Source organism: Dermacentor andersoni, chromosome 9, assembly GCF_023375885.2.
Source record: "Dermacentor andersoni chromosome 9, qqDerAnde1_hic_scaffold, whole genome shotgun sequence".
NCBI lineage: Eukaryota > Metazoa > Arthropoda > Arachnida > Ixodida > Ixodidae > Dermacentor > Dermacentor andersoni.
The window spans coordinates 24,328,153-24,346,297 of NC_092822.1; the positions used below are offsets into that span (position 1 = coordinate 24,328,153).

Genomic DNA, 18,145 nt, shown 5'->3' on the forward strand with positions numbered 1-18,145 from the left:
AAGAATAGTATTGCATTAAAAAAGCATAGGGGGCACACACAGAATGCCATTGCATAGGAGCTTGGGATCACGCTGAGAATGCTAACACTTTAAAAGAGCACGGTGTGGAGTAGTAGTGCACCTTGTTAATTTGTTTCCAACCGCCTCCCGCGACTCCTGCCTTTCGCGATCAGACTGCATCTGTAGGATGTTTTTGTCGATGAGCTCCTGCCGATCGGGCCGCTGGGAAAGCTTGAGGGCCAGCGAGTCCTTGCGCGCTATCTTGGCGGCCAGGCGACCTGCGGCGACACAGTCACTGCTGGTCAGAGACAAGGCGACAGCTGGAAAAGCCAGGATGGCTAGTAGGAGTCCCAAGAGTTCCCCTGCTAAAATTATTGGAGGAAAATCTGGCGCTGCTGTCATTTGATACCATGGAGATGATTGGATGTGCACGGATCTGCTAGTCTTGTTTGTGGCTTTCTAAAATATTTCTAAATTTCCAAGTCATTACATTTCAAATGCAGCAGCGCAGTAAGTCTCTGCACACAGGCCTAATCACAGGTAGTGTACCAAACATGGTGGCCATGAAGTGTTTTCGGCTCCGCATTTACTACCTGCGCATGTAGTCCCCAAAAGTGGGGCCTCCGAGATCTGCTTCTAAGAGGCAACCCTCGCTGGGGCGCGCATTGGGCCACCACCTATTTGAAGTGTTGCCTGTATAACACAACACTTTGTTGTCAAAGTCACAAGGCCACCTGAAGCCAGAGGGACGAAGTTCAGGCAACTCCATGCATCGCCGACTGGATTCCCCTGCTGGCTGAACCGCCACGCTTGCAGCTCAGGTAGGCACTAGGGCAACAATTCTCTCTAGTAACTTCTGTAGAGAACTTTATCGAAGGAGTACGTGGCAGCAGCACCCGCTGTTCTTCCCGACAATAAATGGTACCTTGTTACAGGCTGCAGCAGTGTGCTTAGCTGAAGCATGCTCTTAGCACAGGTTTCGGCAATGCCGACCACACCACAACACTATCTCCAGTTGCAATAACAACATCTTGAAATGCACCTATACAATAAAAGTGCTAGTTGAGCAAATTAGTAATGCTGCATTTTGAATATAAAACAGCGTACATAAAAAAAACCTGAATGGACAGACAGAATGACGCCAATGGAGAATCTGGTATAGAAGAAGATGCAGGATTAGGAGACGCCTATACAGCTTCTATACCCAGAAGCTGGCAGTATAGAAGAATATGCAGGCATAGAAGACACCTGTGCAGACTTGCAGCAAAGAAATGGCAACAACACTGCAGCTCGCACCTTGCTCGTCGTCGCCATAGTAGTCGCGCCAGTTGATGGGGCCATCCTCATCCGAGTCTGAGTGGTTGTCACCGCCGGGGCTGGCGGAGGGGGGTGGGGGGGGCCAGTGGTTCTCCTTGTTGCTGCCCTCATGAAGTTGCAACCCGGGAGGCAGGGGACTCTGGGCCCCACTGGGGCTCAGGTGAATGCGCGTTGGCCGCAACCTGGACACACGCGCGCAGCAGGACACTCGTTCGAGCAAGAGTTGTAGGAACTCCGGCACTTTTTATACATGCAGTCCTAATGACCGCCTGCCGATAATGCTGATACATAGCTAGATGGACAGATAGATAGGTTGGTCGATCAACAGGGTTTAACCTTCAAAAAGCTAGATGGAAGCTATGACAGACATTGCAGTGGAGGCCTCAAGTTTACTTTTAACCACCACAAGCACCTAAATCTAAGTAGATGAGCAAATTTTGAGTTTCCTTCCCTGCTTCAAATGTGGATGCCATGGCTGGGAATTGAACCTGGGACCTTGTGGCCAGCTGCAGAACTGCTACTGAGCCACCTAGTTGCGTGTCCAATATTATCAAGGTGCAATGGCGGTGAATAAAGAGAATCAAGTTCTGGAGTTTCACGTGCCAAACCCACACTCTGATTATGAGGCACGTACTAGTGGGGAAGAATACGGATTAATTCCGACCACCTGGGGTTCTTTAGGTGCACCTGAATCTATGAAGAAGCAGAATGACTAGCAGGAAGGGGAGTGGAGGATCGGACCCCAGAACAAAGAAGCTCTATGTGCTTTATCCTTGTTCTTTCTCTGTGTTATGCCGTACAATCTGCTTGTTATCATGGTACCGTATTTACTCGGATAATGAACGCACTTGCGTAACGCATACACCTCCCACTTCTCCAAAGAAAAAGAGAGTTTTTTGTCTCTTTCTTGCATAATGATTGCATCATGAACTTGCTGCAGTGAAGTAGGAGACGCACGGTACGTTTTGGCATCCAACATGGCATCTGATGTGGCGAAATGGCCGCTGAATGCGAGGCATTTCACTGTGCTCTAATGACAGATCGGATGCCTGGCATGCGACAAAAGAGACACAGTATGAATTGATATCCGATATGGTGCCTGACATGCCTGAATGGCAGCTGTGTCTGAGGCGTTTTGCAGTGCCGTAGTACCAGATTGGATACCTGGTATGACAAAAGTAGGAGAGACAGTAAGATTTGGCCTTCGATACGGCGTCTGATGAGCCAGATCTGAAGCATTTTACCCTGTCGTAGCGTTGGATTGGATGCCCGCCTTGTGACAAATCTAGGAGCAATGAGATACGATTTGCCATCCACTGCAACATTCAACTTTGCCTTAATTACCACCAAAAGTGGCGGGTTTGCCTCTGACCAAATGTCATGGATTCAAGTGCCTTAATTAACTCTACCTTAATTAACAGTACCCAAGTTAATGTCACCTTCATTAACATCAAATGTCGTGGGTTCGAGTACTTTAACTACTGTACTTAAGAAGAGACGCTCCTCGAAAAAACATTTTTTATATATTTGTACTACAAATATGAAAATCCACCCATTTATAGAGCATTACAAGCAGATTTCAAATATGTCATTAGTTTCTGTGTAACCCCTGTAGTTCTTGAGTTATGTCCTACACAATGGCAAAATAGAGCGATTTTGTGGGCACTTTACTGTGTAAAAAATTTTCGGAAAAAGTTTTGCGTTGTAGCTAATTTAGCTCTTTGTAGATTGCTAAGTACCGATGTATATTCAGACAACACCTACAATTAGTGCAACTATGAAAATTATGCACATTTATAGTTGTCTTATGCTAACAAAATTTGCCATACATACCTTTGAAGATATGTACAATGCTGATATCTATTTGAAATTGCAATATCTCCCAGCAGTAGTTGCGAAAGTACACGATCATATTTCAAGGAATCGAAATTAAAAAAAATTAGTTGAAATGCTCTAATCTTTTTGCATAGTTCCAGTAATTGTACACGCCATTTGGCTAGATATTGGCACTTTGTGTACTATGAAGAGCTAAACAACCTATACACCACAATGCATTTTATGAAAATTTAGTACATCAGAAAGTGCCCACAAAGGCTATATTTTTCCACTGTATCACCTAACTCAACTATAACAGCTACAGAAAAAGTAATGACATATTTGACATCTGCATAGAAAACTCTATGATTGGCTGAATTTTGAAAAATCTAGTACAAGTAATAAAAAACATTTCCTTCAGTTATTCAAGTTTCGTCCTTAAAGGATTTGTAACATGAAGCATGGTTTCACAAGAATATGGTAAATGAGTACTGCGCAGCAGAACTGATTTGCCACATTCTTGCATACCCATGCTTCATTGTTGTTAATTCACCCTAATGGCTTCCTTTCTAATGGCTTCCTAGTTCACTCAGATGGTAAAGCAATAGACTTTGAAAGGCATTGGTCCTGGGTTCGATTCCCAGAACCAGGCTTAATTTTCTTTCAACTGCGAAACTTTCTTTCCGATGAATCTGTACAGATTTCCTTTGCAGTTTCCCCTGTATTTCTGACCGTGAACGTAAGTGCTTTGCGCACGTCTGAAGACCACCCCTGCGAGCAAAAGGGCCTAGTGTGTTTGGTCACCTGGCTTGTGCTGCCGTCAGCTGCTGCTGTGTCGCGTGGGCCCCGTTGACCTGCTGCTTCTTGAGTGCGCTCTTGCGGGGCAGGGCGGAGCTCCGAGGAGGCTCCTTGGCCGGAATCTCCTCGACGAGCGGCCCCCCGCCGTCTCCACCGGCGCCGCCGGCGGGCGAGGCTCCCGTCCGCGCGGGTGCCGCCGCCTCGCAGATGTCGCCCGTCACCCCCGAGTCGTCCGAGTCATCGCCCTCGGGAGGCACCAACTGGCGCGGCGGCAGGGGCGTCTGCTGCCGCGGCGGTTGCTGCTGCTGCGTCGGGGGCGCTGCGGGGGACCCTTCCTGCGATGCAGTGGCGGCCGCCATCTGCCGGTTGCGCTCCGCCATGGCGGCAAACCTGAGGTTCAGGCTCGAAGCCACTGCGTTTCGAACGAAAAGAGTGTCGAAATAGGAGCACAGGCGAAGACTGCTACTACTCGTTCACCACACGTACACCACACAGTTCACCACGCGCACAGAAGTGTGGTGAACTTGTGAGGATGGAAAGGAGACGGTGACAAACAGCTCCAAAGATCTACACTCCCATTTCCTACTTGGCAGGAAATCCCGCTATGCAAGTAGTGCAGTCACAGAAATGTATTACTCTGTGTGTTTCAAAGTGTAGTTGCTTGTGATCTGCGACACCCTAACAAGAGTTGTATGCAGCCTACTGTACGTAGCTTACTACAATTTATTCATGAAAGCAAGCAGTGGGCTGCGGACACGGTGTTTACCTTGCAGTTGCAGAAATGTGGCACTCTGCTCATCTGGTGGAAAATGGGTTCAGATGTGCAACACCTTTCATGTAATGATTATGTCATACTATGTGGAACTAAAGTGTGAAACTTAATATGACTCACATGATGCATATGTGTGACGTATGCGTCAAGTGCGACGCAAATTTTTTGCGTCACAAATGCAAGCAGCAAGAGAAATGTATCTAGCCTACGTTGCATTGTCTTCAATGTATGAAACGGTGTCTATCAGTCACAGGGGAACATTCTAGGTCATTAACTTTGGAAGATACAATGACATGCAAGATGTCACATGACAAATGGAGGAAAGGATAGCATCTATGGACAACAGGGTTCCTGACAAAGTGCAAAGCACACTGTCCTCACACAACGCTAGGAATGCTATCGCCCGCAGATGCAGACGCTTTAAGTGCTAGCCATGTGAAATCTCAAAAACGTGATTGCAGCCCCAAAAGTGATCAATGGAGAATGTCGTCCACAATGACAGAAAGCATATAAAAGGTGCAAGTAAAATGGCTGAGCATAGCTTAAGGATAATCTTGATTTGGGCTATAGCATATGCACTTTTTTATGCGAGGAGTGTATAGAGAAAACGGGATAAGGTTACGTAGACCTCCGATACAGTGAAACCTCGTTAAACCGTATCCGCTTAAACAGTAGTTTCTTTTTAAAAGTAGTAAAGTCAAATCCCCGACTCAGCAGCCCTTGAACATGTGTTTTGTATCAGCATAAACCGTACCAGCTTATTGCGTACGTATCGGTTAACACGTACTGTTTCCACTTTTCGTCACGCAAACAAGGCAGTGCGCCGTCTCCATCGGGCAGCCCGGCAGAACAACAAACCTCAGAGATCGGAACAACGGCCTCCAAGCGCCCTGTGCGTGTGCGCGTGAAGCCACATCAACATCAACATCATTTCGGCACCGTGCCAGAGAGCATTGTGGCGTCGTGCAAGCGGGAGCTCGCGCCATGCCGAAACTCTGATAAAAAAGGCGCCGGGTGCTTAGCATAGAAGAAAAATTAGACATCGTTTGTGCTATCGAACGTGTCGTGAAAAGTCGGCGCTGACACACGACATGGGTCTACTGTTGACTATGGTGTGTAGCATTTGGAATGTGAAGAAGTTGCTCAGCAGCGCTGCTGCGACCGCGAAGAGATGTTGGTTACGAGGTCTGACTTTTCGCCATCGTTGCCTCTGTTGTTGCCGAAGTGCCACCTATCGACAGTGATGAGGACGGCACCGGAAGCGACAGCACGGGGGATTCAGGCTCGACAGTGGCAGAAGCTACGCGTTACGTCAGCCTCATGAATGCAATCATCGCGACGAGAACAGCACCCCGCAATGAAAAAGGCACCCCGCAACTTCTGCAACGCTACCGCACCCGTGCACAGAGAATATGCAATGCCAACGAGGAATCTGCCGTGCGAGTTTGCCGAGGAGGCTGGCTGAAAAGCTGGCTCCCAGCTTCAGCAAGATTGAGGCCGGCGTCGTCTCTGCTAGGCCGCCGCGGCATCAAACGAAAATAATACTTTTGTCGCGCAAAGTGAATAAATACTGCATGTTTTTTCCCCTTTCATCGCACTCTCTGAGAGTTCCGTTTTTGACAGGTAAGTGGGCGATCTCATGCTATTTCGTTTAAGCGGTACTACCGTTTAGTACGTACTTTTTCCGAGCTCCGGCCAACTACGGTTTAACGAGGTTTCACTGTATTAACCATCATATCTTTGGCGATGAGGTTAATCGGATTTTCGCCAAGGGGGTCCCTGCCAATGAGACATTTGCCAATTAGACTTTTGAAAATCTATCTCTGACAATGAGATGTTTGGCAACTGGATCTTACGTTCCAAGACCTTTGGCAATCAGACCTTGGCAATTAGACTTTTGATGAATGTATTTCTATCTGGCAATGAAATCTTTGGAATCAGACATTTGGAAATAACAGATGTAAGCAATACCAATGCAATAAACGCAAGTCTACTGCCTTCAATGTCGCTGAACTGGCAGTGAAAGTGAAGCAGCAGCATACTACTCTACCTTGTGCTTCACTGGAAATTACAATAACTGTGCAGTGTGGCACAACAGCATATGCCGCACATTACCCGATACATACAGTATGGTTCACATTTAAATGAAACACCAAATTGAACTACAGATTACAGCCGAATTAGAACTTGAAGGCATGCAGATTACCTTTTAATGTAAAGATGTCAGCCTAATGTGTTCTAGCAGCTATGTTTTTCCATCGGTAAAGAAGAAGTGTTTCACTTTTATTGGCTTTGACAGCAGCCACGTGTTCCTTTCAAGAGTGCACCATACTGTAGACTAACCTGCTTATTTTACCAAATTGGAACCATACTTCATTGCTGGTTCGATGATGCAAAGGTTCTGCACTCAGCTTGAGCGGCAGTGCACTAGGATAGGAATAACATAATGATGCCAAATGAACGTCGAGAGTGTTACAAGTGCTGTACAGAGCTCGTGATATCTATTATACATTTTTCTGTTTCTGGCTTTATAGTGCGCAGCCGCTTAAGTATGTGCAACCAACTCGCCCTTCCAATTGTGTGCTTGCCCCAGTACTACACGTTGTAGTATGTTAAGATGTAGCTATGGCCACTAATACAGTAGAATTCCGTTGATTCGACAACGGTAAAATTTTTTGTTTAACTCGATCCCAACCAAGCGTCCCGGCCTGCACCCGCACATTTCTATGGGCCTAAATTTTTATGATTTCAATCCGAAAATTGACCTTCGCCGAATAATTGGAACTTGACCAGTCAGCATGTATGCCGACCTGACCTCTACAGTGACCCCAATAGTGACCCCATCGGCGGCAGCTTCTGTCTCAGCGGAGGTTAGGGGACAGTGAATGCATTTAAGACACGTCATCGCCTGTTGAAAACGCCTATTTACAGCCTGCCCTAAGAAAACGTTCCAAGCAATAACTGTAGCTCGCAATGTTTGCCTATGGTATTTACCCGATTCTAAGGCACACCTTTTCTTTTAAGAAAATTGGATCGTAGGTACTCTAGGGAAACATTCCACCTCCCGCTTGCCTTCTCACTCTCTCTCACTATACACAGTGTGGGAGTGCAGCAAGAGAGTGAGGACTGCACACTCTTTGCTCGTTCCAACACCACCTAGAATTTGCTCTAGGTAGTTTTGTTTCTACACATCTAGTCTGTATCTCACAGTTTGTCGCTGTGATCATCAGCCGCTTGGAATGCTGACGTCAAGCGCGGCGTCAAGCGAGGAGCACCTTAGCCCACACCAGGTGGCGCCACACCAATTTTCCATTTCCACCATTTTCTCGCTTACAAGAGCTTGATTCTCACTACGAATGACTAATTCATTATTGCAGAAGCCTAATTTTTCAATCAAGCCAGACTTAATATTTTGCTTTTGTGTCCCTTTAACCAGCTGCCATTGTTAAAGAATGATGTAATCAATCACAAAGCAACATTTCGGTGCCAAAAACCAGTGGTAAACTTGTTTAGTGTTGCTCAAACACACAGGTCACAGTATGGCACTAGTGGACTCTATGTATGGCATATGTGCAGCAAGTGCTACCCTTGTTTAATGCATTCCAACATAAAACAATACTGTGCACTTGTCCAGCAACTGGCAGCGCCATGCAAGGTAATGCACGAGTGCCGAGTGCCATTTCAGAAAACAGGGAACAGCAGCAGCTACCACTGTGCATCCTCGGCGCTGGTTTTTAACACTGGCAGCATCTAGGGTTTGTTCCAGTTGGTTCCAGCAACCTTAACATCGAAGATCGCTTGAATAGTAACACGCATTGCCATTTTTCATCACTTGGCATCTAATTTCATGTCAAGGTAAGCTGGGAGTTTAACGAGAGTGATTTTCCGCAAGCACCTCTGGAACCAAAACTAACTTTCCTGACCTATTTAAGGCTTTCGTGTTGCTTAATCTGCACCTTAACAGTTGACTGATTGATGCAATTTGACAACTCCTCCACATCGCTATTTCAGAGCCTGCATATTCCCCAGAGTCTGGTGACTCGCCTAAAACAGCACTTGTGGCTTACATAAGTTTGATGAATCTGCCATGTCAATGGGCCTTTAACACAATTCCGAGTCTCGTTAACGGCACTCGCTTGACAATAACATACTAAATGCCACAGCTCTCTATCGTTTCACTCGTCTGCTGCGTCTGCTCGCCAGCCAGCACAATAGTGGGTGTCACTGTGTACTACTTGTATAGAGTCACCTACAAGCTGTCTTGCCAATATCCACATGTTTCTAGCTGATATCGGCATGGAATGAATATATTGTTACATAAGCATATTGTAGTGAATACATTGTTATGTGGGTCAGGATAATGTAACAATTCTACTGCAATGCCATTCCTTCTTGTGCTTCATCAGTGGTCAAAGCGGCATTTCGCCCACGTTATTCAAGGGGATCAGCTGGTCTTGAACAGTGGATGGCAAGAGTGGCACAGAATTCAGGTGAGGGAATTGCTACATTATACCGGCCATGCCTTTAATCAAACTTGCATATAATGAAGGTGTTTTCACATCAGATAAAACTTAATTGTAGTGAGGATTGAATGCGCTACATTTCCCCATTCATGCTTTTTTTTGCGATAATAGAAGCTACGCTGCGGTTCTGTTCTACTCTCCCGTTCTCTCGTTTCAGATCCAACGTATCTGCACAGAGGGTCTCCTTCCAACTAACCTTCGGCAAACCGTAGCCCTAGCGTGGGCGACGGGTTGGAGAACATTGGCGGGGGCGGGATGGGTCCGATCTCGCTCACTGCTATAGGAGGCTCTGGCAGCGCCGAGAGGGTCAGGAGTTCCAGGGAAGGGGGCTCCCCCCCACCACCACCACCGCCGCCGCTGTGGCCCACAGGGGACAGGTGCAGAGAGCTCATGTCCAGCAGGATCGGGGGTGCTGTGGGTGCCGTCGGGAAGGGGGGCGCACCATGCGGGGGGTGGCGGCCGCACATTCACACGCACACCCACAGACACGGTGGTGGTGAGCAGCAGAGGAAGTAGGTTTTGAGGAGGAAGAAGAAAGGGAAGGAGGCAGGCGAGGGAGAAGCACACCAGTCAGTCAAGTGCACCGAGTGAACACAAACGCCTGGCACAGATTTAAGCTGCCGGGTTTTCTCGCAATTGTTTATTGTTGCTGTGAAGTTTCAGTTTTGTAGTAAGTTTAAATTTCGGTGACTAAATGCTTAGGTAATATATTGTTTACGTTGCTCTCTGTAAAAGTATACCTCAGTAAAAAATTTTGTCATTTTTGGTCAGAATTCAGGATAATAGTGTGGCAAGGAAGGGGTCAATTAATTTCTGTGATTGTATGCACTAAAACATGTATTCATTTAAGGGAGTGTCAACTCATCAAGCAGCCAATAAGGCGACTTTTATCTTTCATCCCCCCTTCATGTCATCTGAACATGAAAAAAAAAAATCAATTGAAGTGAAAAAAAAAAAAGCATGATCTGGTTATGAGACAGGCTGTAGTGGGGGACTCAAGATTAATTTTGACCACCCGGGATTCCGTAATGTGCACCTATACCTAAGTACACAAGTTGTTAAGCTACTGGCTGCAATAATTAATTTGCAACTTGGCAAATAACTGAGAAAGATTTACACTACTAGTTGCGACAATTGGCAATCGCTTGGCATCCTGTTCCTCTACTAAGAGCACAATAGTATTTTCCGCCAATTTTTTTACATGCATTTCACTATTATGAAGCAGCTCACAACTACAGATGCTCACCACATACATTAAAAACAAGAAAAAATTGGCAAGCGTTGTTACGACAGCAACATTAACACAAAATGAAATGAAGCAAGTGAAGTCCAATTTGGGAGAGTATTTGTGAAGCTCGAGAGAAGCATGGACATCAAATGAACCATTCTCACATTCTGGCGTTGCACTTTGCTACAGCTTTTATACGTTGCCTGTTGTTTTAAGAAATATGAAACAATTTTATACTCCATTTTACACTTACCAGGGAACACTGCTGAAGCTACGCAAATAGTGCAGTCATAGATACCTCGCCCGCATGTTCTGCAGTGAAGTTGTTTTCGGGTTGAGGCTGCAAAACTACTGACGAAATGACTACTTCACATGCTACAACTACGGCTACGTAGTTCATGTCTATGGCAAATCATGTATTTTTGCGCCTTCATGCTTTCTGTATGCAACATACCAAATTTTTGGTTTTGGTTGTGAGCTCAAACAATGCAATGTGGCCAATGGCCACAAAAACATCCCAACTCTGCTTGTTCCGTGGCAAATAGGTTGAGATTTGCGATGCCTTCCCTGCAACGATTATGCCATATTTAGAGACATCAAGGTATGAGACTTGATGTTACATGGATTTACCAGACGCATACCTAGGTCTTTTTTTTTTAGTTTCACATATCACACTATTCTCGGTCCCGCATGCTAGCAGGGAGATAAGTCTGCTTAGGCCTTCGCAGTGTTGACTGCTGTGCGTGCAACAGAGTAAAGTGTCAGAGTTCTCAGAGGCCTGTGGTGGTGCCATACAACATTATGCCATTCTCGCAGCACAAAGAAAGCACACGTGGGCAAACACTCGCAGACAAAGAGCAATGATCAAAGCACACACTGCTGGGAATGGGCACACGCACAGAAGCATGTCTCACCAAAATGCAGGTGGCAGGATACAAACACACAAGGCGATGCGCATGCAAAATAACGTCGACATAGGTGTCGCACTGAGTTCAAGTCATAAGCATGCCCAGATGGAATGGCCACTTTTGCCAAAAACTGTGCTGGGTTATATAATCGTAACGTCTCGAGCTACTGCAAACAAACTAGAAGTACTTAAATTTTGCGCATAGTCTAATGTTCGATAGAAATTTGTATGGCGAGCACAGAACACAATTGTGAACGAGGAACCCTTATGGTCCCTTAAATATCAGAAATGATATATATATTTCTTCCCTATTTGGTGAGAGGATGTGTTCTTATTTCATGAGAGTACCATTTAAAACCTGGACTAGATCAGATGCTTCATGATGTTTCAAAGCAAAGTGGGTGAAACAGACTCACAATTTCAGTGACTAGAGTCCACTTTTAATGATGCCGATTGTGCCTTGTCCTCAAATCTTTACACAGTGCTATGTAATAATGACAAGGTTCATCTGGAAGTATAACCTACTGGCACGACTCCTTATATATGATGCACAAAAGACAAAAATTATTACCACTTGAGAGATTACAAGTGAAATTGTGAGGACACACAAAAAGTGTCAGATAGAAACAGCTGCAGCAACCACATTGAAAACCAGTGCCACAACTGTTTACAGTGGTTGTAAAGAAGTAGAAGCAGGAAAGGCTGGAAAACCAACAAGATGTGACAGTTTTGCTGCAGCTTAGCTTATCAACAAAGCAGATACCTTGCAACAACTTTCATGAGCGATCATGAACGTCATGTCAAAATAGGCACCAGTGCTGAACCCTGTAGTTTCTATAAAAGTTTTAGAAGCTTCTCACCTAGCTTACAAAATGGGCTACAGCTTTTCCAAGCTTTCCATGCTTTCTGATAACACCACTGTGACATAGCCCCACTCCATGGACTGGCACCCTTTCTGCTAATAAGCATTCATTCATCACCACAACGAGTGACTAAATGTTTTCATGTTCTATCAAAGAACAGCAGTAGCTTTATCTCTCTTATTTTTTTACTTCGCACTACTTGATTTTTCATTAAAGGTGTAGAACAAATGGCACCGAGTGATTCAGCTGTCTTAACAACCACTTGGGAAAAGAGCCATCAGCAAAGCAAGAGATCATAGGGACATTGCACCAACTTTTTAACACACTCCAACTGACAGCAGAATCAGATTGCCGCATGTGTTTTGGCAAAGCTGCCAGCCATGATGTAACAGGGACGCATTTTTAGATCACATGTGTAGCTGACCAAAGCAAAATGCAGAAGCTGTGGCATAAAACTTGCAGTTTGAGCCCCATGCCTCACAACGACAAACACGGAGAAGTCAGACATTTGTGACTGGCTCACAGCACGCTTGATGGTACTTTAATTTTCGGGCCTACTGTATTATCACGAAGGCCACGAGGAGTGAACTTGGTGACACTGAAGGCACAAAGAATCTTTCAGGTCGTGAACAGTGCACTACCAGCAGGAACTAACAAATCACGACAGGTGTCTTCACGTCTGCTGCGTGAGAGGGGACGGCATAGGGGGCACACACCACCTACCTGTCGCGGGGTTCTCTGCCTCAGAGGCAGCGGAGGGCGCTGCGGCTTCGTCCCCGGTGGAAGCGGGGGAGGAGGCTATCACAGACGTGCTATCAGGTTCCGACTCGTCGGGGGACACAACAGCGCCATTGGCTTGGGGGGGAGAGGGCGAGGGGGGCAGTGGGGAGGGTGGGGTCACAGTTTCCCCTGCAAGCGCCGCCATGCCGGGGCAGAGAGAAGGAGGGACAGTGAGGAGACCACTACGAGGTGGGGGTGCCACAGCGTGCGACTGGGCCAAAAACTAAAGAGACTAATTAAAAAAATATATACATGAAGAAATAAATAAAAATGAAATAATATAATCAAGCAAAATAATTAGGAGTGTGCAAATATTCGAAACTTTCAAATAACGAATCCAATATTGTCCTATTTCACTTGGTCTGAATTCATTTGTCCCTATTCGTAAATACGAATCAACTGTGCTCAATCAAACGTAAAGTTGGAGTGGAAGTATGACATAATTTAATCTCTGCAGCAATAATAGGCATAAAACAAAAGAGAACCTAAGGAGTGGAGCAAGATATGTCGCTCAGCTGAACCACCATCATTCACACTCCAAAGAGTCCAGGGCATACAAACTATTTGTTCCCGATAGTCAATTTGTGCTTTTAATAAGCAAAAGCAAGGCTTCACAATATGCAGTGTAACAACAGAAACTTGCTAACGTTATTAGTAATAGCATGTGGACAGTGATATATTATAATAGTGAAAACGGCTGTTCATTATTTGAAAACTATTCACTATCAGATTTGATTTGCGTCTGGCAATATTCGATTCATGTTCCATTTGGTCTCAAAAGTAAATATTCACACACCCCTAAAAATAACATGGGAGCACTATAACCAGCATGAGCGAGTAAATAGAGAGTTTCAGCCTATTTCCATCCGTGCAATTACAGAATACCGGAAACATGAGCTTCAGCGCTAGCACTGATGGCTGCGATAGCGAGTTCAATAAGAGGATACAACTACAATTGCCTCAGCCATATCAATTTGGCTGCTGGTGTGGAGGCTTAGAAAGCAGCAGAAATGGATGTGTAGTGACTATCTCTTTTCTGTTTTCCTTCGACGAGAGCCCTCGTGCAATACAAAAATGTTCTCTAAGGCATTGCAACGAGTGCTGATGCTGATACCATCTGCGTCTTGTTTTCCGGCATTTTGTAAACCGTAACATTATAGGAACAGGATAGAGCTCTCTAACGCTCGTAAACAAAAGCACGCAGAAAGGTGCAGAGAAAGATGAAGATGTGAGAAGGGGAGCGTCAGTGCCAGAGCTGCCATAGAAATGGGCCACAGCCTTTGGCCGATCAAGCAGAGCTTCGCCGCTACACTGATTCGCTGCAGTACTCAAACCTTGTTATGTAATTAACTCGAAATATAGGAATTCAACAGACGTAGGCATACTATTACAGCAATTCCTGATGTGCTGCAATTGTTATGCTACTGGAGTGATGCTGTCGGGGGTCCATCCGGTACGGCACATCACTGCTTTACCCGGAGACGTGGTCTATCAAGGTGTCCTAGTAGCAAGTGTAGAGTGGTGACATCAGGTGGCTCAGAGTGCAAGCTTGAAGTAAAACGCTTGGTTGTCGTGGCAACTGCAGTAAGTGGAGAACTGACCCTTCAGCCACCAGACAATGCAAGCATGTAAAGAGCTGTGGGCCTCCTAGTGTTTAGGAAATTAGTTGACCACTTCGTAGAGACAAGTTTAGTCTCGGAAGTGAATCTTGCTTTACGATAGTGTAAAACTCGAGTGGTTGTTGATGAAAGAAAGAGCGAAGAGAGATGGAAAACAAACGGGGCAAGGGAAATTGGTGAAGCCGCAGCATTTGTAAGGAGGGTAGCAAAAGAAGTTACAGAAAGTGCTTGCTCATGATATTGGGGTGATGTGGAGACAGGATGAGGCCTTTTTGACACAATAACGATCGACACAACAGGAGCATTGCCTGCTTGAAGTACCTGACATGATACACAAGAAAGTAGGAAGTCATATGAAAAGCATGAAAAGTAAAAAGAAGCAATAGAAAATGTTTTCAAAATTAAGAGTGAAATGGAAAATGATGTTTGACGCAAGCATGTGGAGGCAGCACGACAATAGAAAATGTTCAGAGAGCTTTGTGTCTACGAGACAATGTTGCTTGTACAAGAAAAGCAGTATAATATGCAGACATTAGAAAAATAAGAAAAATACAGAAGCGTGAGAAGAGGGCAAGTGACATTCAAAGTGTCATGTGCTATGCAAAAAGAATCTACCACAAATAAGTACAAGAGGCAGAAGGCTGCAAGTTGCAGAGGCCACACGAAAACTAAGTTGTGACTTTACTAGATGGTAGAGTTGTAATAGTTGTAGTAGTAATGTGAGTAGCAATAAGAGTTGTAGTATGTGACAGCCTTTTAGTGCTTGTAACTGAAGTGCTGAAGTGCATAAAAATGAGTGAAGTGCTGCCTTGTAAGCATTGTATGCTTGTAAAATTCCTTGTAAACGTCTCGTAATGTCTATGCCTTACATGCTTACAAATGCCTTGTAAATACATAACCCTAGCTCTGCTGTTCTATCAGAACTGTGTTAAGCAAACTGCCAAGCATGTTCACGATCACAATGAATAGATCAGCAGGACCGTGCCGAACAAAAGTTTAGAGGATACCGTGCAGTGTTCATAAAGTCAAACGCGAACAATTCTGAAACTACTGCAATGCGTCATTTCGTTTTTAGGTTCACCTGCATCTACGAAACAGTGGCTAAATTCAGACTCCCAAATGTACACTTGAAAATACTCTGTGCTTAGAAACCAGCTGCCGAGCAATTACACGTCATACTTGCATCACTGATCATACTTTTAATTTATGAGCACTGCACAGCCATAATGCCCAAGGTAATTACAGTGTAAGAAAAAAAAAAAGGACCTATGAACAGTTCAGACAACCACCTCCTCGAAAACCCAAGGAGCCATGGTAAGATGGATTCAGAAGAGCACCGGGGATGATGAAGCACTTCTCAAGCGTCGGATTGTAGTGGGCGGGAAATGAGGCGACGATGCGCAAAACTGAGGAAATGGGAGTCCTGCCAAGACAGATCTGGCAGCAGATAGCTGCCCCAGCCACCATTTTATACCAGGCAGATCGACGGTGGCATGACAAATGCTAGGTGCTAACAGTCCTTCACTCGCAAGATCAACGGTCGAGCAAACGACCATGCCATCACTCGGTCACTGCACCAAATACATCAACCACATGAGAAAAACACAGCAATGAAAGGAGAGAGACAGAATCTGTGCGACAGGGGTATGGAGAATGCCCGAAGGTCTCTTGCGCAAGATTCTGGGTGCCAAAAAGAAAAAAAAGAGATATATAGAGAAAAAAGAAACAAAGAAGGTAAGCTATGCAAAGCACACTAACTACTTTGAGGAGGAGAGAGTGTCAGGGTCTAGTGTGCAGCAGGGAGGTGCGAAAAAGAATGGAGCTGCCCAGGTCGTTACAAATCTATTTTTGGCAACAGTGAATCGAAAGGGAATGTTTAACAAAAGAAAAGCCAAACCTGGCGAGTGATAAGCGTGAATCCGACTCAAACACGATTTGGCACAAAATGAGAGAGGAAACAAGCAAGGAAAAGATGCCTACCCATGGTCTTCTTGCAAAAGTGCCCGCCGACCTTCTCCATGATGAAGGGGCAAGGCAAAATCCTCACTAGCACCGCATGCTTGGTCACACGAAGTTGCTCAGTTCATCAAAAAACACAAAAATGCGTGAACTGCTGCGCGGCCGAGACGAACCACTGGCTGTCGACGACGAAGCACGTTAAAGGCCAACGACACACACTTTCAAAAGCGCCGCAACAAATGGGCCAAAGGGCTTCGAATGAGCAGCGACAGGACGGCAAGGAACACGCACGGTGAAAAAGAAAAAGCCGAAGCACGACTGGTGTGCGGTTGCTGGAGGAGACACCTCCCGAAGGAGAGCCCCCTGGAATCCCGAGTGCGCCGGAAAGAGCTACGTCGGCGCCGTTGCCGACGATTTGCGACTAGCGGAGGCGGCGGGGGAGAGGAAGTGGAGTGGGGGACGGAGTTGTGGGAGGTATGCATCCCCAAAAATAACCCATTGAGTCAAGGTGAGTGGGGGAGCGGCAAATGAGGACGTAGAGGGGGCAGAGCACCCAGCACGTCCGAAGAGAAGGAGGGGGCGGCGACGGTGGGAGCAGTCGTTTGTTAGAGGGTCTGGCACGCGTGGAACAGACAGTGGAGGCAGGATAGCGGAAAAGATGAAAAAAGACTTAGCTCAGGGTCGTCAGCAGCACAGGAGAGAGGAAGGAAGAGAAGGAATGAAAGAAGTAAAGGGTGCTTCAGCGTCTTTGAGGAAGCCCGTTTTGGGGCGGGTAAGGATTAAGTTTGATGAGAATGCTGCTCCACTTAGAAGAGGGGCGAATGGGCTCTGTTAAGGTGCGCCAGGTTTTCTTCTCCAAGCTTCGTAGTAAGTAGTAAGCTTTTGCGGATGTGCAAAGGACAAGTGAACCGGCACCCTCTTTGAGGCTGCCAACCAATGAGAGGCGGTGGCGACAGCGTTGCAAGCTTGTTTGTTTTCAGTCGCTGCTATTTCTGTGGCCCTGAAGTGCGCACCTTGGTGTTTGTGTTTACTGATAGTGCAACTCGTCAGAGCCTGCCTGCATGTCTTTCACAGCACAGCTCACTAATTGCCATATTAAAGTAGACAGAGAGAAGCAAGGAGTGGCGAGTGTCGTCAATGTGCAACATTTTCGTGACAAAATCTTTCACTGCAGTTGTGTTGCGGTTATCTTAGTCTCAATAAACATCTTATTAGGCTTTCTTTGGCCAGAGAAATCAGTTCATCTTGAAATCGCTTAGCATGATGAAACAGAAGGGTCTGAATTAGTTGAAAGCCCCTTTCTGACTGAAATATTTTTGGATGCATTTAAGGATTACCGACAAGACATTTCTAACACGAGCTCCCTAACTAGTATTTTCTTTTTGCACGAAATGAAGTTCTAAAACACGCACGCATGCGCGCGCGCGCGTGCGTGCGTGCGTGCGTGTGTGTGTGTGTGTGTGTGTGAGTTCCTAAATAATTTACTACAATACTATTTTTGTATATTTAGGAGTCAAAAAGGAACATGTGCAGCCTTCTTCATTATTTAATATACATTGTCTTA

The 18,145-nt window shown here is 45.7% G+C and overlaps 1 protein-coding gene across 6 annotated transcripts in view; it reads right to left on the bottom strand.

Moving 5' to 3' along the window:
* Window positions 1-18,145, bottom strand: part of LOC126527312 (phosphatase and actin regulator 2) — a 137,587-nt gene that overhangs the window by 18,942 nt on the left and 100,500 nt on the right. For 4 of the 6 annotated variants that reach the window (XM_072284451.1, XM_072284452.1, XM_055068654.2 and 1 more), the window contains exons 4-8: window positions 12,947-13,132; window positions 9,422-9,637; window positions 3,937-4,342; window positions 1,297-1,499; window positions 122-278 (exon numbers count right to left, since the gene is read on the bottom strand). In XM_072284451.1, coding sequence (XP_072140552.1) covers window positions 122-278; window positions 1,297-1,499; window positions 3,937-4,342; window positions 9,422-9,637; window positions 12,947-13,132 — 1,168 coding nt within the window. The remainder of the gene's footprint in view (window positions 1-121; window positions 279-1,296; window positions 1,500-3,936; window positions 4,343-9,421; window positions 9,638-12,946; window positions 13,133-18,145) is intronic. The other 2 variants (XM_072284453.1, XM_072284454.1) reach the window with 2 other exon arrangements.